The sequence below is a fragment of the Lissotriton helveticus genome, chromosome 6 (genome assembly GCF_964261635.1).
Source record: "Lissotriton helveticus chromosome 6, aLisHel1.1, whole genome shotgun sequence".
Classification (NCBI taxonomy): Eukaryota; Metazoa; Chordata; class Amphibia; order Caudata; family Salamandridae; genus Lissotriton; species Lissotriton helveticus.
The window spans coordinates 64,740,363-64,764,606 of record NC_136067.1 but is presented as its reverse complement, the minus strand read 5'-3'; the positions used below and the strand labels follow the sequence as shown (position 1 = coordinate 64,764,606).

The 24,244-nt window shown below is 43.7% G+C and overlaps 1 protein-coding gene across 1 annotated transcript in view; it reads right to left on the bottom strand.

The window, feature by feature from the left end:
- Positions 1 to 1,643: 1,643 nt before the first annotated feature.
- MDGA1 (MAM domain containing glycosylphosphatidylinositol anchor 1) overlaps positions 1,644 to 24,244 on the bottom strand; it is a 1,234,846-nt gene continuing 1,212,245 nt past the window's right edge. The window contains exon 17 of the mRNA XM_078647369.1: positions 1,644 to 4,600. Coding sequence (XP_078503495.1) covers positions 4,509 to 4,600 — 92 coding nt within the window. The 3' untranslated portion in view covers positions 1,644 to 4,508. The remainder of the gene's footprint in view (positions 4,601 to 24,244) is intronic.

Below are 24,244 nucleotides of genomic sequence, written 5' to 3'. Positions count from 1 at the left end.
GTGGTTGGTCGATCGAAGCTGGCGTTTGGGAGCGTAGAAGTTGAGCCGGCTGTTGAGGTATCCAGGGCCTTGGTTGTGTAGGGCTTTGTGAGCGTGGGTGAGGAGCCGGAAGGTGATTCTCTTGTTGACCGGGAGCCAGTGCAGGTCTCTCAGGTGTCCGGAGATGTGGCTTCGGCGGGGGATGTCCAGGATGAGTCGTGCTGAGGTGTTCTGGATCCACTTTTCTGTACGGTAATCCTCTTTATGCCACTCTTCTCAATGCTACGCCATTCCACTCCACCCCTTGGCATGGCACTCTGTGCCACTCCACTCTATGCTGCTCCACTCTTCAGTACTCTACTCTACACCACTCTACTATACGCTACACTCCTCAACTCTACGTCTCTCCACCCTAAGCCATTATACTCTACATCGTTCCACGCCATTTCACTCCATTCTATGCCAGTGTACTCGTACGCCATTCCACTACATTCTATGCCACTTCATTAAACTCTATGCACTCTGCTCTACGTCACCCCACTCTACGTAACTCTGTGCCAAGCCACTCTACCCCCCACTACTCTATGCCACTCTGCTCTTCGCCACTCCACTCCACTCTAATCTATTCTACACCACACCACTCCACTCTATGGCAGTCTATGCAAATCCGCTCTACGCCACTCTACTCTACTCTCCTCTATGCAAATATATCATACATTATGCTACACTATGCCACACCACTAACAACATTCTGTACAACATGGCTAAAAGACATTGGCAAAGCCACAGGGCTACTATAGATGAAACCTATTGACTCTCCCAATGCTTGTTTTATTGGTCCCTTTATGTAATTTCCCCTGTTGCCTTCATTTCTTCTTCTCGGTTTCCTTTGTTGTGTATGTCAGCCCTACTCCCACACCCCTCTGCCATGGAATTCCCAAGCAGTATTATGAGCAGTTTGTCTGCAGACAGAAAAGGGCCATAAACAACTAATCAACACATTAGTTGGACCCAGTTCACCAGCACATAGGACCCAGAGGCAGCCTCCACTTTGTCCAGTTGCTGTAAGTAATATGCTATCGGGCTACATATATTATCACTGCTGTGTTATAAAACTCACATTCACACATTTATTACTAATGTGCAAATGTCAAATCCTAATTTAGTGCCACACCACAGCAAAAATGACATGAGAAAAACAATGATTACTGCTACTTAAATTGGAGTTAAATGTAATGGAATAAGGCGGTGTATTAGTGAGGTTGTTACCAAAAGATGGGGTTTTTGCCTTAGAGAAATATTTAAAAATCAAGAAGATGGCTAGGGGCTGGTCATCAGACTCCTGTCAGCTCCTCTGGCAGTAAGAACTCATTTGCATAAATCCTGAGGAGGCCTTGGGTCTATCTCCATCGCTGTGGTAAGCTTTGATATCACTTGTTTTTTTGATACGCTTAAATTCATCCACAGAGACCTTGATTAGCCTCTTGCAGCTACATTTTCACCTGGCTACCTGCACAACAATGATTCTGAGCTTCTGATTTGGACAATACATCCATCGTTACAAGCTATTAGAACAACATAACACAACAAATAATATTGTTATCCTTTACACAATTGTAATCAAAGGTGACTGAGACCGTAAAGGAGAAAAGAAAGCCACAAGATTAATTTTAGTATTTTTTTTTATTTTATTTCTTTATCTTAACATTCTCAGCTGGAGAGGTACATGAAACTCTTGACTTATTTGCTCATCAGACTCGAACAATCTATTGTGGCCTGACAGGGTATTTCCAAATACGGAACAAAAGTTATACTCCAGGAGCAAATGGTGTAGGTGGGCAAACTCATTGAGCTTCCGTGTGTTCACGGAATGCAAGTCTTTCCGCGTCAGAGTGGAAGCCGACTATTGGCGAATTGACTGGCGTGGAATGTCAAGTCCATTCCCTTTCACCCATAGCCAACAAAAATAAACTCCTATATGTTCTCCTATATGTACACACACTGGGCAATAAAAGACATGATTGTGTTCGCTCCTGATACAGCAGCACTAAGTGTTCCTTTCGGATGCACATTTGAAATTCTGAAGTAACTTTAAAAGGAGACATCTATACCTTCACCTGTGGTCAGTGGCAGCAAGGATCATCTCCTGTAGCATTATCTTCCACTTACTAAGGTGCCCGTCGCTCTCCGAAGCCACCAAGGGCAGTGTTGCAAGCTTAAGGGGGGTGTTAAGTGCTTCTTCAAGTGATGGACTTGACAGTGGCATGAGCATCCATTTTGTGTGCTTGGCTTGTTGGAACAATACTTGTGTAACTGCAGCCATTCCTCCACACATTTCTCCCTCAGTCACCTTTAGAAAAGTGGAGTGGATAAGCCATGTCTCCATGCCTGACCCTGATCTCTGAGTTTGTGCGTCAAGAGGACTCAGGAGGACCTACCCACTACATGAGTCCAATACGGTCACGGTAGAACCAAAGTATCTCTGCCCAGCTACCAGTTGTGAGTGTGAGCTATGAATATCCTAAATTGGTTTGTTCATGGAGGTAAACATCTTTTCAGAACCCAGTAACTTTACCTATATGTCAAGAGGATCTAAGTGTGCTTTTCCTCTCCTTGTTAAACTATGTTCCTAAGTAATAAGTCCCTCAGATGGTTTAATATGCTAGTGTAAGAGGGTCACTAGATGCTTCCCAAGTTGAAACCTACAGGTACAGTATAAATAACAGTCTTCTCCAGCTGAGGGTCTTTTGGAACTATGATTTCCCCCTCTTTCAGTCTTTGAGAGAAGGCCTCTCACCTCTTGTTTCTTTGCATACTTCTTTGTTTTACATTCAGTTTACGGTTTATTTTTACTCACACCTTTCAATGCCCCAAGAGTCAGGGAGATCAGACCTACATTCTGGAGTACTAGCACTTAACTGGACTCCAGTGACTACACTTGAGCTGTTTCATGATTCTTATGTTACTTTCTTCGGTTTGCAAGAGGTAACTTTGTAAGACCTAGACGGTACACCTATTAAAATGCATGTTTGTCATTTTTACAGCATTCTGGATATTCTGGATCACATGGGTGACCATGACCATGCAGAGCAACCCCTCGCACTGAACTATTTCAGGTTCTTTGGGTATTGCAATAGGTTACCCTTTAGGAAGAGGCTCAAGTTGTGGTTCCACAAGTCTGTCTCTAGATGGGGTGAGCTTCCTGGATCAGTCTCTATCCTGTATCCAAAGACAGACATTTTTAAAGGGAGGGCACAGAGCAACATGAGCAAATCAATCAATCTTGTGAGTCTAATTATGATCACCCTCAACTCCCTTTAACTTGCGCCCTTCGTCTTTGATGTGATACCTTTGCTCCCTACAGACTCCACACGTCTTTATGGGCACATCTTTAGAGTCCTTTGTGGCTCTTCTATGCTCTTAAATCTCCTAACCTCTGATCTCACTCTTATTGCACTTGGGTTGACCATGACTCCAAAGCTCACAGGGCAGAAGTGTCCGCACACCAAATCTTTTCCTTCAAAGTACATCAACAAATGTATAAAGACGAGGAAGTTATAATAACAATAAAAATTGCCACGCAGGATAGAGAGGAGAGCTGGCAACTTTACCTTACACTCCGGAAGTGGTACACCGACACACACTGTCAATGCACCAATCTCCACCTTGCTTCAGGAGCCCAGGTAAATGCACCCTATACCAGATATTACACAATAGTAAAACAAGGTCCCCATCCTTTACTGCTATACCTGCTATTTGGAAATGCAATAACAGGAAAGAGAAGAAAGAGTTCTACAGAGGGCACTTTTTTTTTAGATTTCCTTCCTTCGGCTGTCCAAGGCAAATGATGACCATATGCATTGTCAGGATGCTTCCTTTTCCGCCATTTTCTTTTTGGCCAGCCCCCCTCTTGCACCTGAAATACATGGTTATATGATACATGAGATTACGGAGTATGTAGATGGGGCACACGGAAGCACATGCAGTGGTAGCGGGTCTGCGGTATATGAGGGTGCCTGCAAGGCAGGTAGAAAAGAATGGAGATGCCGGCGTCGCTGCAGGCAGCTCTGTATTGTAGCCATGTCCCTGCGGCTTCTCCAGTTATAGTCCACCACTGAGAATCAACAGAGCAGCTAGGGGTTCCCCTGGAGAAGACTCTGAAGCAAGTAGTCATAGTTACCATAGAAACTTGTGCTTTTGTGTTTGCTTGTGTCAAACAATTAATTTCATTCTTCCAAAGGAAGTCCAGTCTGTTTTAGAAAAAATGTTTTTCCCCCTGTGTTCTTCCTGGTGTTTGAATGTTCCTTTATCCCTCAATCTCTTTTTCTCAGACATGATGACTGTATCAAGGAATCCTTCCAGCTCAGAGATGGTTCCTTTTCTTGGTCACACTAGTCGGTCTTTGGTAAGGTTTGGACACTTTGGCGTGCCAATCAGGTGGGAGAAGTAAGGGAGGCGGTAAAGTGACAGTGGGGGACAGGCAAGGAGCTGGGAAGTGTCACTGCGTGGACAGAATCAGCGGCTTCTAATCATCTGAGCAGCACGTAGAGTATGAATGTCAGTGGTCCACACAGAGAAGCAGAAGGTAGGACTGGAGCCCGGCTCCCAGGAGGCGCAACAGCTGCACAAGACATAAAAAGGAAAATGTTTATAGAAAACTATCAAAAACAGCCAATCACCAGACACTGCTCAGCGGGTTGTGGAAACACGCTGGTTGAATATCCCATGCACAGCTACAGTCAATGCGCCTCTATTATATCATTGTTCATCCAAGCTCTCTGCTTTTTTACATAGGCACTCATTGGGTATATCAACAATGATCACACGCATACATTAATAATCATTATTATTAATCATTTGCATATATTACTAACGTTCATATGCCCAGGGATCTAACTGAGAATCAATATGATCATCAATTAAACTAAACCAAATTAGGTAGTTAATTTAATGTGTCTACTGTTTTTTTGTATTAGCTGCTTAGGAGTGAATTTGTAAATCTTCTTGTCAAAGTCTTCCATAAGCTATGTGGGGAAATAAAATGGGGCGAACTTAAAACTCAATTTATCGACTTCATTTGGATGAAAACCTGAGTCAGGATCGAGTTTCAGGCAGGCCAAAGGAGACAGCACCCTCATTTGAACACTAGCAGAAGGAATGAGCCCAGGAAAACTGATCTCCCCTTTCCAAAGCTGACAGGAGGGCCAAAGGAACCTTATGCATACCCCTACTATCTAAATCTAGTAGAAGGAGGGGGCGTGAGTCTCAGGATGGCTCCCTAGACCCACACCCTTAGAGGTAAATTGCAAGAATTATATTGCAATCCATTCTGCTGGAAGAGTATAATGTAAGTGCTCTTTCTTCAAAGCAATTACCAAGCACCTTCTATCTCTATCTCTACCTTTACCTACACCTAATGCTTGCCTTCTTAAGATCAGACTGACACATCTCTCGCCCTAAAGTAAAAGAAGCATCATGAATGACTGACCTTACAAGTCTGCCATTATTTTTCACAGCTATCATATAAAGAATATGGGTGCCAAAAAAAGTGATCTTTTCTCAGTTTTTTAGTATTAAATCTTTGAATTGGAAAATTTTACAGCACATACGACTAAAATACACGCAGATGTGGCCATCGTATTGTTTAATAGAGCTAAGTCTGGGACTCGAAAAGACAGGCTAAGCCTATCAGCACTAGAACAGGCTTGTGTCACTGCAAGAAAGCATTGTGTATGCTATAAAAAACTAAATAAAACAAAACTCCAAGAAAACCCCTGAAACCCTCCCTACCCTTCCCACCCCCCACCCACGTTCCAAGTCCACCACCTATGCTATCTAGACCATTTACGCTCTCAGTTTTTTTTAGCATGTTTTTCCTTTTTATTGAACTATTCAGCTCATGTACATGCTAAAATATCAGATTTACTTGTTTCACAATGTTCCACTATATTGTAAGTCTTACACACACACTTTTAAAAAGAATGCATTGTACTCCAGAACACAAACAGACATATGCATGCACAAAATACACCATCTTAATTGGCCAAATTGAAAACAGAATTAAGTACGGAGCTAAAGGTAGCCACCCAACAATTTGACAAAGACTATGTTCCAAGTACCTATAAGCCATCCTTCATCAGTCACCCACCAGAGTTAAAACACTATAAACATTTTGATAGATATGTCCAATATGACTAACTAAATATATCTATTTTGTATGCAAACCATACTAATTTTGAAAATGAATGACTATGGACACATACTCCAAAAATGATGACAAGAAGTACATTTAGCTGGTAAAAGAGTCAATACTGTTATCAATTAATCTAGACCAAATTAAATAATATCTACGGTCTAACTTAGCCGGCTGCATAGAGGTGTTAGACATTGGTGATTGTTAAGTACTCTCATCAGATTCATCAATAAGGTTGCAGAAGCAACAAAGGTGATTTAGATTGGTATTCACTTAATCAGCCTTGGACAGATGAACACCTGAGTCAGCTTAGCCAGGAACTGAACCAGATTTCATGCAGAATAAAGGAGCAAGGCCTTATTTTTCCTAGAGTTAGTAAAAGTGGTCAAACGGATCAACAAAAGAGATAATTGAGGATGGCCCTTCTTTATGGAGTGACTTTCATATTTTCATAGAGTCTTCTATCCTTCTAGATGTATTCATCTGGTTGATCATAGCTTGAATATCCATCACATCTTCCCTGTATCCCCCTAGAAAACTTTAAACTTTAAACAACCTTTGGATATATAAATTCAGATTCAGAGCTTTCACAGACCATATCACATCTCCATGACCTGCAAGTGTTTCAAATCCTGCTTCCTTAAGAGACATTACTGCCTCTTTTTAACTATTACTCTTGCAAAGCCCTGAAATTCAAAAGTATGATTCCCACTCCAAACCGTTTCTCCTCACTTTCTAAAAACTCTGCAAAAGAGCGAACCTCAGCAAATCACAAATCACAAATGTCAATTCACACAGGAGTTATTATGCAACATTAAAAGTATATCAAACCACTATTAGATTACGCAAGAATATCTGAAAGAACACCAGGCAGCTTCTTTCAGTTTTCTCCGGTCACCCAAGAATCCTGATTTTATTCATCTATGTGTGCTTTTTCTTGTTTCTCACAGTCTGATGTGAAATATAATGCTTTCTTCTATGTGATTTACATTTTCCACAACATTGTACCTTGATTCTTCATTATCCATTCTTACCAGTCTCCAGCAAACTAGTGCTAGTTTTAATCCCTGATATTTCTTGCATATGCTATGGCAGCTCAGGAAAGTTAATGAATGACCATAACTGATGGATCACCTCAAGCGAATCATCCAATATCTTTTCAAGCTGTGTGCTTTCCTTACTGTATTTTTCTAGTATTACAGCTGGATGTTGATTATGTTTAGGCCTTGTCTGAGTCACAATTTGTGCTCCTGTGTGAGCTTTGGGTCTCACATTAGTTTCACAAAAGTGTAAAGAGCTGAAACATTGTTTGAACATAAAAATAACTGAACAGCACCTTGCATTTTTATATACCAATGTGCATTCTGCACTGTGGTGTTAAAAGTTTATGCGCAGTTTCTCCTAAATGAATGCAGTTTAAGCCTCGATAATGAAGTATTTGCTACAGTGTTGGTAACAGCTAGCAAAAACTCACAGCCACTACTGAATTATTCACTTATCTGTCACTAACCAGTTAACCATACACAGTTGTTGACGTGCAAATCCCCATGCTAAGCTTCTCATCACACACAGTTTTCCATGCATGAGCTGCTTGTGTGCTTTTTCCATTTCTGTGTTTCATCTCAGAAATACGTGTCTCTTATTTGGGTATCAAGACAATTGAGAGAGCACTAGTCTGAGAAAAAATGTATAAGTGCATCATATTTACAAGCACGTAGTTAGTTAACATATACCTTGCACCAGAGTGTCTTATATTTAGTAGTGAAACGTATAGAGTGTTTAAGTAGGGTAACAATAATCGTAACAGTGTGAGACAATGTAGAAATGTTGGAATGAATATGAAAACCTCACGTTGTCATGTTAAAGGAATCATGTAAGAGTTAAGTGGAACTTTACGAAACCAGTATATTGTGTAGGCCTCATGGCAATTCACAGAAAATCTAAACGTGCTGCTAAAATAATGTGAGGTGGGGTTAACATGATTCTTCTAAAAAGTATTATCGAATTTAGTTTGAAATATATGCTTTATAGATGTGTGCTTTAAGAAATGTATGTTAGTTAAGAATGCTGTTTAAATCAAGTTAAATGTTTTCAGAGTGCAGGGACCCGCTTCATGTAAATCAAGTAGGGCCCGAACTGATAGGGATGTTCTTTTTGATCTGTAATGTGCTCGTTAGAGGAGAAGTCGAGAGGTGCCAAGTACAGAGCTTTCCATAATGCTTTATGACCTATAGATATGGTGGAGTTTGGAATTTGAGGCCCACTGTAGGACGGCCTGTATGCAGGTGCGAGGGGTCCTAATCAGTCGAAATGAATGGAGCTTTGTTCAGTGGCGCTTGGCGCAGGCCTGTAGGAGTCTTCAGGAATTTCAGGGGGTATCGGCGCACTGGAGAAGAAGCCTGGGAGCCAAGGTCAACTTTAACGAGGGTCTTGAAAAGTACCATCATGGAGTTTACCGCGCAAAGATGTACCACGTGAGGGGCGTCCCGAGGGGCGTTCCTATCGGAAATGTGATTTGGTATTAGGGAAAGCGACCCGGGAGGAGAGTAGAGCAGATGATTTTGGGAGCCTAAGGAAGCGGATGGGTAGGCAGATAGACTGATCAGGAGAGACCCATTATCAGAGAAGAGACAAAGAGAAGTGCGTGATCTTCTTAGGAAGTCACCACGGCTGACACCTAGAGGGGTAAAGATCTTGTTAAGTAGGGATGACACTTAGTGTAGTGTAGGGACAGACTAACCTTAATTTTCTTTTCTGTAATGACTTTGAGGTTGCAACTTGTATCCATTTTGGCAACGCTCATGATATTCAAACTTGTACTCATTATTCTGTTTTGTAGACTCAGATTATTCAAAGAATTTATGTTCATAGTGATACCAGTTTATCTTTTGAATCTCATCCTAAGAAGTTTGTATCTTCAGTTATCTTTGACTTTATATTAAATCTTTGAAACTTAATCCTGGTTAGTGGTCATTTAGAGTGGTGTAAGTTCTTAATTGATTGACTAAATGTTAGATTGCCTTTTACTTAATGACAGATACCAACGATCCAGTCGACTTGGTTTGGGATCTGGTAAGGTAACTAGTAACCAGTAATCCCGCGTTAACAGTTGGTAGCAGTGTAGGATGGTTATCTTCATGAGGAAGGTAATCTAGAGAGGTTAGTTTACCCCAAGGCCCATAGACATCGAGAGACGAGCAGCGGAAGAATCGTGAGCCGAAGGTGCAGACGGTGCGAGAAAAGCAGCAGTACGGGAGGAGAGTGAGTATAACAAGGGTCATGCGTGAACAGATTGCGGTGTTTTGTGTTGTATTTGTATTGTAATGTCTTGCAGAGTTGAATGCCTGTAGTGTGAATGAGAGAAGGTTGTGAGCGCGCGCAACCTGGTGAACCGGTTACCTGGTAAACGGGTGAACTGGCAAATCTTAAGTTCAGGCCAGAGCTTAAGTGGTTTTGGGTGTATCGAACATCCAGAGTAGTTGTTGACCATAGTACGGAGGTCACGAGGTACCATTGACCGCCGTGGGACCGAGATAGGGGGAGTGTAAGAGTGAGCGTATGAGTAACGGACGCTGGTCGAAAGTTACTGTGTGTGAGCAACCTATCAGAGAAGGCGATTGTCTGGACGTAAACGGAAAGACATTTCGTCAAGTTAAGGTGACAACTACAGAAAAGACTGTGGGCGTACAGTCAAGAAAGGTGATTGCTTGGACGGAAGTAATCATTTTTAGAGTATGAATGAGATGCATGCGTGACCGAGGAGACGAGCTGAAAAAGGAGGGGAACTGCTGCAAAGGGGGACGAGTGACGTCAGAAAAGAGCCGCGCTGAGATAGGGTGGGGAGTGAAGAGCCGCGACGCGATAGGACGGTTGGTGTGACGTCGGCAAGAGCCGCGACGCGATTGGGCGGCTGGTGCGACGTCAGTGAAAAGTCGCGATCGGATAGGCCAGTTAGCGGAAACAGCACGGTGATTGGTAGATTGTCATTAGGAGGTAAACAAACACGGAGAAAAGAGAAATCATGAAGTGTTTTAAGTGTTTGAAAGGGATTTTTAAAAGAAAAAGAAGTGAACATTATTACGGGGAAGAGGCACCGCCGGAGGGTACACCAGCTCATTATATGGCAGCGAATGTGGGGCTGCATACGATATTATGGATTGGGGCTTGGAATAAGCTTACGGAAGGAAATGAGGAAATGCAGTTCCCAAAGTACGGAACGTTTAAGCTAGAGGTGTTACATCGGCTAAAAGCAACCATGTCCTCATTGAAACCCTCACCTAGACCAACACAGTTTGAGGCCCTTAATGCATGGATCAGGGCGGCACACGATAGAAATTTGGACAGGCGTCAACAAAGATTGACGCGATCGGTAAGAGCAGTGCGAGATTCCAAATGGGACGAGGAGGCAAAGAGATGGAGGGTACAGGCTATTGAGGTAGAGAAGTTGTATCCAATGAGGGAGGTGGTAGGTGGGAGGAACCTCATGGAAGAAGATGAGGAGAGCGAGTCGGAGGACAATGTGATAAATAGATTATTGATGGACAGACCACCTCCGAGAGTTGAGGAAATTGAAGATAGAGGGCTCGCAAGGGAAGATGGGAATGCCATAGAGGGGTATACACCACTCCCTATATCGGAATGGACACCTATCAAAGGTGGGGAGACGCCTCAACCTAGTACAGTACAGAGTGTAGTGGGAAGGTTTGTGGTGCAGAAAACGCCAGCCACCGAAAGGGTTGAGTCTTGTGGATTGCCAGACGCTCTTCAAGTGCCTGTTACCATAGGACCTATAGTATCGATCTATAACCCTGAGAGAGATAGAGAGGAAGAACAGAGGCAATTGGATAGAGAAAGAATCGAGATGGAAAGGAGGAATAACGTGACAAATGCATGGAAGCAATTGCCAGGTTCGGTAACGTGGAACACCCCATTAGATACAACTGTAGGTCCCAACGCAGGACAGGGAGGTCAGAGAGGACCGATGGACCTAAGGGGACCGCGGCCAAAGTCCTATACAGAATTAAGAGCTGATTTGAGGGAATGGGATGGGTCCGCGGTAACCCCGAATAACAGGTCAAGAACAGAACCAGAATGGGAAAGCAGAGATAACAGGTCCGTATCTCATTGTGGGGCCAGCGAAAGCAGTCAGGGGCGGGAAGGTCAAAGTCAGGAGAATAGAGGAGTTACACGTCCTACGATTGAGAGGGAACAACAAGAGCAAAGTGGTAGGAGTGTAGAGTGTGAGGAGATGTCCCGTCTTTGGGAGAAAGGTGGAGACCAAATGGTACAAGCTTTTCAGAATAGGTTTAGGTGCCTTCATCATGTACTAGGAGAAGACGTCCAACATTGGAGAAAAGAGAACAGTGATAGGTCCCGCCATGCCTCGAATAATCAGGAATCACAGGGAAATAGTGAGGAGAGAGGGAGTAACGGAATATCTTACCATGCATCCCGTGAAACTAGTCAGGATGGGGAACGTGGGGCTATGAGGCGTGAAGGAGTGTTTCACCATCCACCCCGAGAAGATGGAAAGGCATGGGACCTAGAGAGATGGGAACAGGGGAGAACTCCCTATAACTCACCAGTGCCTAAACGTAGATCTCGGAGCTGGGATGGGAGAGATGCGGATGGAGTAACTAAATTTAGTGTGTTGAAAGCTGAAATTAAGGCAAAGAGACTTGATGTCACCAGTTTAAAATCAGATGTTGATGAGATAATTGATGGTACATTGCCTTTAGAAAGGATAGAATTGTATGAACAGGATGAGTTATTGTTCATGGCAAAGGATATTACTAGGAAAGCTAGAGCGTTTCATGAGAAACTGACCAATTTGGCAGACAGGTATGCCGTAGATTTATCGAGGACAAGGGCATTGCAGAGTAACCACAGATTGCAGTACGCAGACCAAGACCTAGATGAGAAGAGAACTACTGGATTAAAAACACACATAAGAGAGCTGGTATCAGGAATAAGAGTGTGGAGAGAACTGGACAAATGGGAAGAGAGGTGGTCGAAAAAGGGCACTGTTAGACGGAGTACAAGTATGATGACCCCAGAGGGAAGGATAATGCAGATGGAGGCATTCCCTTTGCGAGAAATATCGAACGGAAATTATGTACATGTGCCCTGGAGTAGAGGAGACTTAGCTGCGTTTACCAACTCATTTCCGAAGTTAAGGGACAATCCAGTAGAGTGGTATAAGCAGGTAGAAAGGTTTGTAAAGATCTCGAAGGTATTGTGGATTGATTTGAACACGTTGTTTGACATTGTGGTTCCATCTGACTTATGGACCCCATGCAAGACTAGTGTTGAATGGCCGAATACTGAACCAGTGAGGGATGCTCGGACTAATGGACCGTCCGAGATTGTCATGCGAAAGTATGAAAGGGTAATAGCCTGGCTGAAAGATAAAGTGCCTCCACAAGATATAGATTGGGTAAAAATAGACCGAACGAGGCAGGAACCCAAGGAGACAGTTCACGAGTTTTATGAGAGATTATTGAAAACATTCAAACAATACAGTGGACTAGATGTAATGGATCCCAAAGATATAGGGCAGTTTGTGTCAAAGTTTGTCTTGGGGTTGAGACCTGATATTTGTTTGATGATACAGCAACATTTAATCTGCTGGCAGAACAAACCACTAGATGAGATCTTGCGATATGCGAGATACTGCAGTGACGAAATAGATTCTAAAGCGAAGAATCTAAAGGAGAAATTGATGGTAGTGCAGATGCAGTCTGCAGGGAAGGGTGGACAGCAGAAGCAGGGGATGGGACGAAAACCAAACGGTCAGAACAAAGATAATGAAGAAGGGCAGAGACCTAGGGTAGACTTTGCCACTTTGAAGAAAACGACAAAGTGCCATTTGTGTCACCAGGTGGGACATTGGCGACGCGAGTGTCCCTTTAACCCTGAGAATGGAGAGCTAGAAGTCGAAGAGCAGGTTCAAGAAGTTCCAGCTCCAAAGGTGACAGTTCCAGGGAGCAAGGTGGCCAAAGGGGGGACTTCGGCTCCACGGGCACAGTTCCCACAGCCACCGAAAATAGCGACAGGGGGAAAGGTCTTTAAACAAATGCCTCTCTTTATCGAGTAAGAAAAGTGTTATTATATTGATCCATTAACCGGGCAACGTGTGAGTAGTGAAGAGGACTGTACCCTCGGGGCAGTCCTAGAGGTAGATCAGAGAGGACCGTTTGTTGAGGCAGAAGTGGCAGGGTGTCCCACAACGTTCTTAGTGGATACTGGAGCTACTCGATCAACTCTGAGGTCAGCAGTGGTTCCAGACTTGCCGATGTCAGGGGAAACAATTCAGGTGGTAGGAGTCGCAAACAAAAGGCTGACTAGTCCATTGACAGAACCAGTGTCTGTGAAGATAGGAAACCATATGAACGAACATCAGTTTGTGGTTTGTGATTCGAGTCCTGTATGTCTGTTAGGAAGGGATTTGTTGTGCAAATTGAACTGCACAATATCCTGCACCCCGCAAGGAGTGGAGGTACAGACTACAGACGATGACGCTACTTTCAAGGTAGCCAATTCAAAATCCTGTGTAGAATTATATCCTACTCTGACAGTAGAAGATCTTCCCCAAGACTTGCGAGATGCAGTAGCGCCAGAGGTATGGGATTTCACAGGAGAGGAAATAGGATTGATTAAAGGGGTAGAACCAGTAAAAATAATGGTAAAGCCAAATGCTGAGTTTCCAAGAACGCCTCAATACAAATTGTCTCAGGAAACGATTGCAGGAATAAAACCTGTGATCGAGTCAATGATACAACAGGGAATACTGAAAGAAATCGTGGGTAGTCCCTGTAACTCCCCGATTATGGGTTTGCAGAAACCTAGCGGGAAGTTCAGGATAGTTCAGGATTTACGAAAAATTAACAATATAGTCGTTTCATGTTGTCCCGTGGTACCGAATCCATCAGTGATACTGTTTCAAATACCATGTCAAGCAGAATGGTTCACAGTGATAGATCTTTGCCAGGCTTTCTTTTCAATCCCATTGGATGAAGAGAGCAGATACCTTTTCGCTTTTAAAATGGAAGATCGCGTTTTAACATGGTGTCGAATCCCACAAGGATTCACAGACAGCCCCTCTATCTTCAACCAGTTGTTGAAGAAGAATCTCGAAAATCTAGTACTGCCGCAGAATTCGGTTCTGGTCCAGTACATAGATGACCTACTTGTTGCGTCAGAGACTGAGGAAGCTTGTAAAGTAGATTCCATTGCCTTATTGAACCATTTAGCTGAAAATGGACATAAGGTATCTCCGAGCAAGTTGCAGTACTGTCTAACAGAAGTACAGTATTTGGGGCACCGGTTAGAAAAGGGAAAACGCAAGGTGTCCCCAGAAAGGATTGAGGCAATAATGAAAATGAATGCGCCTACGACACAGAGAGAGGTTCGGATGTTTCTAGGAATGGTTGGGTATTGTCGACAGTGGATAGTTAACTTTTCACTGAAAGCAAAACCCTTACAGAAACTGACGCACAAGGAGGTGAGTGATCCGGTACCATGGGATGACGAATGCCTAGTGGCGTTCTTGCAGCTGAGAGACGACTTGTGTCGTGCTCCGGCTCTGGGGATGCCCGACTACGAGAAATCATTTTCACTCTATTGCTGTGAGAGGGAGGGATGTGCTTTGTCAGTCTTGGCACAGACCCACGGAAATGCCCGTAGACCAGTTGCATACTTTTCGGCTACATTAGATCCGGTAGCCGCAGCGTTGCCCGGATGTCTCAAATCCGTTGCTGCAACGGGTGTCAGCATTGAAAGGAGCGAGAGTATTGTGATGGGACATTCGTTAGTGGTGTATGTACCGCATTCTGTAGAATTGTTAATGACCAGGACGAAGACGCAGCATCTGACTAATAGCAGGCTCACGCGCTACGAGCAAGTTATTCTTGCCGCTGAGAACGTGACCCTCAGGAGATGCTCTGTCTTGAATCCTGCTACTTTGATGCCATTACCTACTGTAATAGAAGGCGAAGGATGTGAAGACCACGATTGCCTTGATGTGACTGAACTATGCACGAAACCCAGACCAGATATTGTGGATGAGCCATTGTCTGACCCTGATGAGATTTACTTTGTCGATGGCTCATGTTTAAGAGACGATACTGGTCGGTTGAGAGCAGCTTATGCTGTTTGCACCATTACTGGAGTTGTGGAAGCCGCTTGCCTGGAAGGAGTACATTCCGCACAGGTAGCAGAAATCATTGCCCTAACTCGTGCCTGCATAGCAGGAAACGGGAAGAGAGTCACCATCTACACTGACAGCCAATATGGTTTCGGTGTGGTTCACGATTTCGGGCAGTTGTGGTCTCAGAGAGTTTACATGACCTCCTCTGGTTCGCCCATTCGAAATGGAGAATTTGTGCGATTGTTGTTAGAAGCACTACAAGGTCCAGTTGCCATTGCGATTGTAAAGTGTGTAGCCCATACTAAGAATACAGATTTTGTGTCACAAGGCAACAGGTACGCTGATGAGGTCGCACGCTATTGTGCGGAACAAGATTATTCTTTTACAAAAGTGGAAATTGATGGTGCTGAAGAAAAGACAGAATTAAGCATGATGTTAGAGACAGTAGACACTTGGGAGGATTTAAGAGTGATGCAGGAGAACGCACCTGAAACAGAGAAAAAGGCATGGGAAATAGCAGGTTGCGTGCGAAGTGAAATGGATTTTTGGATTTCAGCAGATGGGAGGGCTGTGTTACCTGAGGAACTAGCGAATCCCATGGCAAGGCAAATACATGGTCCTGTACACCTAGGAAGAGACGCTATGATGAGAGTGTTTAGGCAGACTTGGTATTGCCCAAAATTTAGAATAGCAGCAGAATCAGTATGCAAACGATGTGTTACCTGCCAACAACTAAACATAGGCAAAAGGACACCAGTCACACTGAGTCACATTGGGAGGTCAGGGGGGCCTTTCAATAGAATGCAATTAGACTTTATTGAAATGCCAAGAGTTAACCGCCTTAGGTATGTGCTGGTGGTTGTATGTATATTTTCCAGATGGGTTGAAGCGTACCCTACACGTAGGTGCGATACTCTCACAGTGGCTAAATTGTTACTCAGGGAGTTGATACCGCGCTTCGGGGTGCCTGCCTCTCTGGAATCGGACAGAGGAAAACATTTTAACAGCGAAATAGTGAAGATGTTGTGCTCCACATTAAAGGTCGATCAAAAACTGCATTGTAGTTATCGACCAGAAGCCTCAGGAATTGTGGAACAAGTGAACGGCACTCTGAAGAATAGGTTGGCTAAAGTAGTGGCGTCCACATCTTTGAGTTGGCCAGATGCTCTTCCTTTAGTGCTCATGAGCATGCGCAGCACACCTGACAGGAGGACAGGTCTCTCTCCACACGAGATTTTGATGGGGAGGGCCATGAGACTTCCCACAGTTCCAACTGCTGCCCTATTGAATATTACAGATGATCTGATCTTGGATTATTGTAAGGGACTGTCTGACGCCATCCATTCTGTGTCCCTTCAGGTGCAGGCGGCTGAAGTTCCAGCATCAAGGAATCTGTGTCATGACCTGAACCCAGGAGATTGGGTGTTGGTCAAGAAGCGCGTCTGGAAGAACTGCCTAGATGTGCACCGCGGTGAAGTGCGGGGGGCTGCCAAATTGGATCCATGCATCCCATACTCGAAGAGTTCCAGCACCTCTAGAAGAAACAGCTCCTATCCCAGACGAAAGTCCAGACGTGGAAGAAGAGTCACAAGAGGGGATCGGATCGGCTGAGGGGGTGTCGGAAGAAGTTGGGAACGCATCGGATCCAGAAGAAGAGAGAAGACAGGACGGCAGTGAGACTGAAGACGCAACCGAAGGAGAGAGCTGCAGTGAATACAACACAGACACAGATCAGTACCAGAGCGACCAAGAACCAAGTGTGAGGACAAGAAATAGGGGAACAAGGCTTGGAGCTGCCACTTGGCCGGAAAGGAGAAGGAGGCTAAGTTTAAGGTCGGCTCAGGAAGAAACGCTTGCTCCTATATCCGAAGACTCGGATCCAGAAGAAGATACCCAGGATCAGGCCGAGGAGGGTCTTAGAAGATCAAGAAGGGTGCGAGTGCCTAGCAGAAGGTACTCTACTCCCGATTGGACCTACCTCGTTGCAGATGTCTGTGGGACACCGAACCGGGAGGGTCAGGGAAGTGAACCTGATCAGAACTGATCCGATCATTACAGTACAAATACTGTTCCTGCTACCAGGAGCGGAGACCGAAAGGTTGCTGACACTCAACATCGTCTATCCTCCTCTCCTAAGCGGAATAAGAAAATTGATTTTAGAGACAGTTGATTTTCCGGTTTGCTGTTCACGATATCCAGTGTTGGAGGGAACTCTTCTTCGACTGGAAATGCTTGAGCGAGTAGTGGAAGTTCTTGGAACACTCATTGTCTTGGATTAATACCTTGTTGTAAATGTCTTCAAAGGGGCGCAGAACTGGGAAAGTGAAGAAGGTGATCCTGGTCAGAACGGACCCCTTTGTAACTGTGGACGTAGAACTGATAGTACCAGGAGTAGAGATTGAAAAGACATTAACTCTTCATTTTGTTCGTCCCCTGGTCCAGAGTGAAATAAGGAGAATAATCCTAGAGACAGTTGAATTCCCATGTTGATGCAAGGAATGCCCAATACTTGAGGGAATGTTTCTTCGTATGGACATTTATGAAGACGTAGTGTCACTCCTTGCAACATACATAGATTCTGCTTGATAAAAGACTTTTTGAAAAGGACTTTGAAAAATATTGCTGCAGGATAACCTAGCGCCGAGTGGAAGAAGAAAATGATAGGGTCTCCCTTTTAGAGGATGGAGAAGGGCTAGGGTTGTCTATTTTCTACAGGACTTTAAACTGTTTTGCGGAGCAAATTGTCAGCTTCTAAGTGTTCAAAAGAAAGACATTGTTTGAAAGAAAGTCTTTGTTTGGAGAGAAGTAGAAGTTGATGCTGGAAGAACATCCATAACTACACTGTTTGAGATCATGGATGCTGGCAACCCGAACCGCAGGGCAAAATGTATAGTTGGCACACTTTTAGGGGTGGTGATTTCACTTATAGTTTTAGTGGTTACTGTTTCATAGATAGTGGGACACGAGAGAGATGCAACTGCAGTTAAGGAAATCAAGGGAGTGTCAACACAGAGGACAATCACTGTTAATAGTAGGGGAAACATCAATGATAAAGACAAAGCGTTGTTAGAAGCGGAAATAAAAAGATTACACACTGACGAGTCACAGGGAAACTTCAGGTCAAATGCTTATGCAAAATTGCTTTACGAATATATTGATGTCATGGAGGCGAAGAATTGCTACGTTTGTATGCAATTACCAGCTTCGGTAGAGGAGGGTATCAGATACCATCATCTTCCATTGACATATGGAATTACATGTAGTTTATTGTTAAGCATATTCTATGGAAGAGAGGGGTTTGAGTATTATTTCTCGAACTTTGATTCGACATTGCCAGAGGTCCCAAATTACAAGCATCTGAACAAGTGGGACTATTACAAGAGCGAAGACAGATTACACAAATGGTTCATTCCATGGAAAACGTTAGATACTTCACATGCCCGAAGAAATAATCTGACTTGTCAAGTGTCAGAAATCGAGAAAAAGTTTATAGGGCAGGTGGATACTAGATACAGGAGGCAGAAGATTCTAAAGGCTTCAGGGCAATGGGAAACGGATTGGACCAAGGAAGAAAGGATACACCAAAGAAAGGGTAGCTTTGGTCCAATTGCTTTAGACAAGGAGAAATGGGGGAAACTGTGCATTCACAGGAGTTACTCCTATTATGAGAATCTGTATGTAGGTCAAGTCAGTTGCGAACATGCTTTTCAATTGGAGTACTACTCCAAAGACTTTCTGAAAGAGATGCAAGCAATTCCAAATGTATATTTTGTATGTGGAAGAAATGCCTATGTGAAGCTACCAGATAATTGGTACGGATCATGCTATCTGGCAATTGTCTTCCCCAAAATATATCATGTTGAGAATTTAGAAACGACAAAGAAAGGAATACCAACTAGAGGGAAGAGAGGGCTAGGTGCAGCAGAAGTAATTGGGGATGTATTCGGTGCTGCTTTCCCTATCCTAGGAGTGATACTGAATGACATCAAAATTAGGAGATTGGCTACAGTCGTAGATAGGTTATCTGCCAGTACTGCTAGATCATTAATGCTGGTGGAGGGTGAGATGCAATCGATAAGGGCAATGGTTCTTCAGAACCGACTTGCTTTAGATGTTCTGTTAGCCAAAGAGGGCGGAGTCTGTAAGGCTTTGAAGGTCCAGGAATGTTGCACTTACATTCCAGACAATTCAAAACCTCTAGAGAAGTACATACGAAACATCACTGCCATACACCACGAGATTGAGGATCTGACAAAGATAAACGTGTGGGAAAAAGTAGGCCATGGAATGGGTAAAGTTGGAGGTTGGTTTGCCAACCTAGGAAAGGGTATCGTTTGGTACATACTGAAACCCATCATCATAATAGTGATTTGTGTAATCACTTTGTGGGGATTGGTGCGTTTGTATCAGTGGTATAGAGCAAACAGATTGCAGAGATCTATGAGAGAACAGGAGAAAAGGTTGACAGCGATGCAAGATACACAATATAAGAGTCTGAAGGCATTGGAGACAATGAAAAGAAGTGGTACTGCCACGACTTCACTTTGAAGAGTCCTACATTTTTATGATGGTGTTTTGATGGTGATGACCCCTGAAGGTCATCAAAGGGGGGACTGAGAGAGCACTAGTCTGAGAAAAAATGTATAAGTGCATCATATTTACAAGCACGTAGTTAGTTAACATATACCTTGCACCAGAGTGTCTTATATTTAGTAGTGAAACGTATAGAGTGTTTAAGTAGGGTAACAATAATCGTAACAGTGTGAGACAATGTAGAAATGTTGGAATGAATATGAAAACCTCACGTTCTCATGTTAAAGGAATCATGTAAGAGTTAAGTGGAACTTTACGAAACCAGTATATTGTGTAGGCCTCATGGCAATTCACAGAAAATCTAAACGTGCTGCTAAAATAATGTGAGGTGGGGTTAACATGATTCTTCCAAAAAGTATTATCGAATTTAGTTTGAAATATATGCTTTATAGATGTGTGCTTTAAGAAATGTATGTTAGTTAAGAATGCTGTTTAAATCAAGTTAAATGTTTTCAGAGTGCAGGGACCCGCTTCATGTAAATCAAGTAGGGCCCGAACTGATAGGGATGTTCTTTTTGATCTGTAATGTGCTCGTTAGAGGAGACGTCGAGAGGTGCCAAGTACAGAGCTTTCCATAATGCTTTATGACCTATAGATATGGTGGAGTTTGGAATTTGAGGCCCACTGTAGGACGGCCTGTATGCAGGTGCGAGGGGTCCTAATCAGTCGAAATGAATGGAGCTTTGTTCAGTGGCGCTTGGCGCAGGCCTGTAGGAGTCTTCAGGAATTTCAGGGGGTATCGGCGCACTGGAGAAGAAGCCTGGGAGCCAAGGTCAACTTTAACGAGGGTCTTGAAGAGTACCATCATGGAGTTTACCGCGCAAAGATGTACCACGTGAGGGGCGTCCCGAGGGGCGTTCCTATCGGAAATGTGATTTGGTATTAGGGAAAGCGACCCGGGAGGAGAGTAGAGCAGATGATTTTGGGAGCCTAAGGAAGCGGATGGGTAGGCAGATAGACTGATCAGGAGAGACCCATTATCAGAGAAGAGACAAAGAGAAGTGCGTGATCTTCTTAGGAAGTCACCACGGCTGACACCTAGAGGGGTAAAGATCTTGTTAAGTAGGGATGACACTTAGTGTAGTGTAGGGACAGACTAACCTTAATTTTCTTTTCTGTAATGACTTTGAGGTTGCAACTTGTATCCATTTTGGCAACGCTCATGATATTCGAACTTGTACTCATTATTCTGTTTTGTAGACTCAGATTATTCAAAGAATTTATGTTCATAGTGATACCAGTTTATCTTTTGAATCTCATCCTAAGAAGTTTGTATCTTCAGTTATCTTTGACTTTATATTAAATCTTTGAAACTTAATCCTGGTCAGTGGTCATTTAGAGTGGTGTAAGTTCTTAATTGATTGACTAAATGTTAGATTGCCTTTTACTCAATGACAGATACCAACGATCCAGTCGACTTGGTTTGGGATCTGGTAAGGTAACTAGTAACCAGTAATCCCGCGTTAACACAATCATGACAAAATTCTCATGTGGAATTCTTCATACTGGCGTATTTGTCAATGTTACGTTCTCCTAATAAGCTGGCACTGCCAGTTAGACATCCAGTTAGCAGTACTGCTGCTGCTGAACTCGGAGACTATAGAAGCAATATTTCTGTAATAAATTCTTCAGTCTACGAGTTCAGCTTTCATTGATTGTTTTCCCATGTAGTGTAGATGTTACTACCTGTAGTTCTGGGATGTACTTGTTATTAGGAAGGCCTTATAATTCTTTGTTTACCTCACCAGGGGGCAAGACTCTCGATAATGATTTTAGGGAGAAGTTAAACAAATCAAACGATGACCCCAATGGATTAGCTTTTGTAATGAGGGAGCTCACTTGCCTGATGAGCGAAGGACGTCAGTCGCCAGTACGCTGGAATGACAGAACATCATAGCGCTGGGAGGCTCCGAATTGGCATTGCGCCACAGCAGCATTTCGTTATCACGCTCCAACCCCTCCGACCCCCAAAAAGCACTCCTGATCCGTCACCGAAAAGCAGTTCGGGCACAGCTGCCCAAATTTAGCGTTGGATAGCTGATTGTGGAGGGGGCGGGGGAGCCGGGGTTTAGTGGCACCTTCACAACAGTTGCTACTCTGTTGTACTGCATGCCGTGCACTAGGCTTAATTGAGCAGCAGCAGTGGTGCAAGAGTAGCACCCCGAGAGCCACAACAGGGGGGCGCCTTCTAGATTGACCGAGGGGGGAGCAGGGGAGGCAAGGTGAGCATGGCAAGCACAGACGCCATAGTCAGCCTCCACAGAGAGAAAGCCAGGAAAGACTGTGGGAGCAGCCCAGCCAGGACTGGGTGTGGCCTGTGGGAATCTGTCTGGTGAGCTCCCGCTTGACACTCCATCTGCCTGCCAAGACCCATCCCTGAACTCAAGTATTCAACTGCAACATCAACCTCATACTCAAAATATATCAAATTCTCCAGAGGTAAAAGGTGAGTTGGATTTGGAAAGAGAAAGGGGCGGTCAATGCTCCTTACATACACAACCTTCCCTCCTGGCTACTGCACACATCAGTTTGGAAAATTGATTTTTGCACAAACATTAAGTGAGGAGAGCACTTGCAGTAAGTCTACTGGGCACTAGAAGCTCAAGGCTATGTGCACAAGTGCTTGGTGGTGGGCACACGGGTGGTGACAATAGCGGCCAACAGAAGAAGGAAAGGGACAGGGAGGGAGACCACCCTGAGAGCTCGACCCAAGCCTCACAAGCCACAAGGCCGCCATCAGCACGTTCTTCCTGCAGGTCACCACTTCACAGCTCACTAGGCGGACGGCTCAGTAGCTAGTTTACACGTCCACTAGTATACAACTCGCCACAACAGTTGTAGAATGACTGCCCACCGCTGCACTGTACTGTTTCCCAAAACACGGTTGACAACATCTGATAATGTTCATAATGCCACAAGCGATCTTAAAGTAAATCTCATCAATTCTACAAAATCAAATCGTTCCACAGAAACAGACCACTACTATTACTTAATTGGCAAATAAAAGCAATCACAAGTTAAATACAAACCCTCTCCAACAAGAGGTCTGGGACATTGAGGGGTGGCCCAGGGCAGTATAAGAGGAAAGCATCCACAAAACACAGAACCTCTGACACGATTGCAGCAATATCCATAGACGAAGATGGAAAAACCAGATCAGAGGCAAAACAAATCTTACCAAAAAAGGAAGAAAAAAGGCAATAGAAAAACATTCAGAAAACAAGATTATAGATTTCTTGAAACTGGAAATCAATCAAAGAGGATAGGTTAAATGTTCACCTTCAATATGCAAGAGACAAAGGTGGGCCCATCAACCAACAGATGAATATTCTAACAGCCAAGGAGCTTCATTGTTCAAATATCCATTACATACAGGCCCATGTGCAGAAAGACACCTCTGTGCGATCTTTCTTACAATCACCCCCCCCCCCCCCCCCCTCCAGTCCCCACAGTAACAACCAACCTGGGCAATCCCAGTCCTGCATGAACTGTCAGTTCAAGCAACTATTTCAAAAACTCTGAATTACAAGATCAACCTCTGTTAGAATTCTTGGACCATCAAGGAGACCCTGAAAGGGGAGAATTAAGCTTAATACAACAACAATTGTCTCCCACATCAGTTGAAAAAAGTCAACACCCAGACTACACCATAGTTTGCTTGAGCCTGTTTTTCACTCAAAAGCACAGCCTACTGCCTAACGCAAACAACTTTTTGTATGAATCCAAATCTACTTTAAATCCAATTAAAATATCAATACTGGACGTGCATTTTAAAACCTTAAAATTGAGTAAAGAGTCTTGCAAACTTTCTTTAATTAACATTGCACTACTGAGCGTGCGCTGGCAGTCAACAGGATGGCCGCCCACTGATTTTCCTCTGCGGGAGCCAAGGAATCATTTACATTTTTTCAGGCGGTTTTGGCTTGCATTTACATTTCAATGGCATTAATAGGCGTCGGAAATGACCAGGAACGGCCTGGTGAGCTTTTTAAATGCTTAATGCGACCATTTTTGTGTGTTTTATTTGCCACTCCAATCCTGTTAGTAATATCGCTGCCATTTTGAAAATCTCTCATCCTGCCTTCATAATTACAATGGCTTGTTTTTTGCCCATGAAATCTCCTTTTTTTTTCTTTGCTAATTGGTATAGAAGGCCACCATTGCTGTTCTTTCACCTTTTCTTCTCCTTTGAGAATTTTGTTATTTTCTCCTCCTCCAATTTACCGTTAATTTGGTTACATTTTCTGACACTTCCAAAGCTGGTCTCCTTTTGTTTCCTGACTCATTAATCATTGCACTACTAAGTTGTCTCACAGAGTCTCAATATGGAT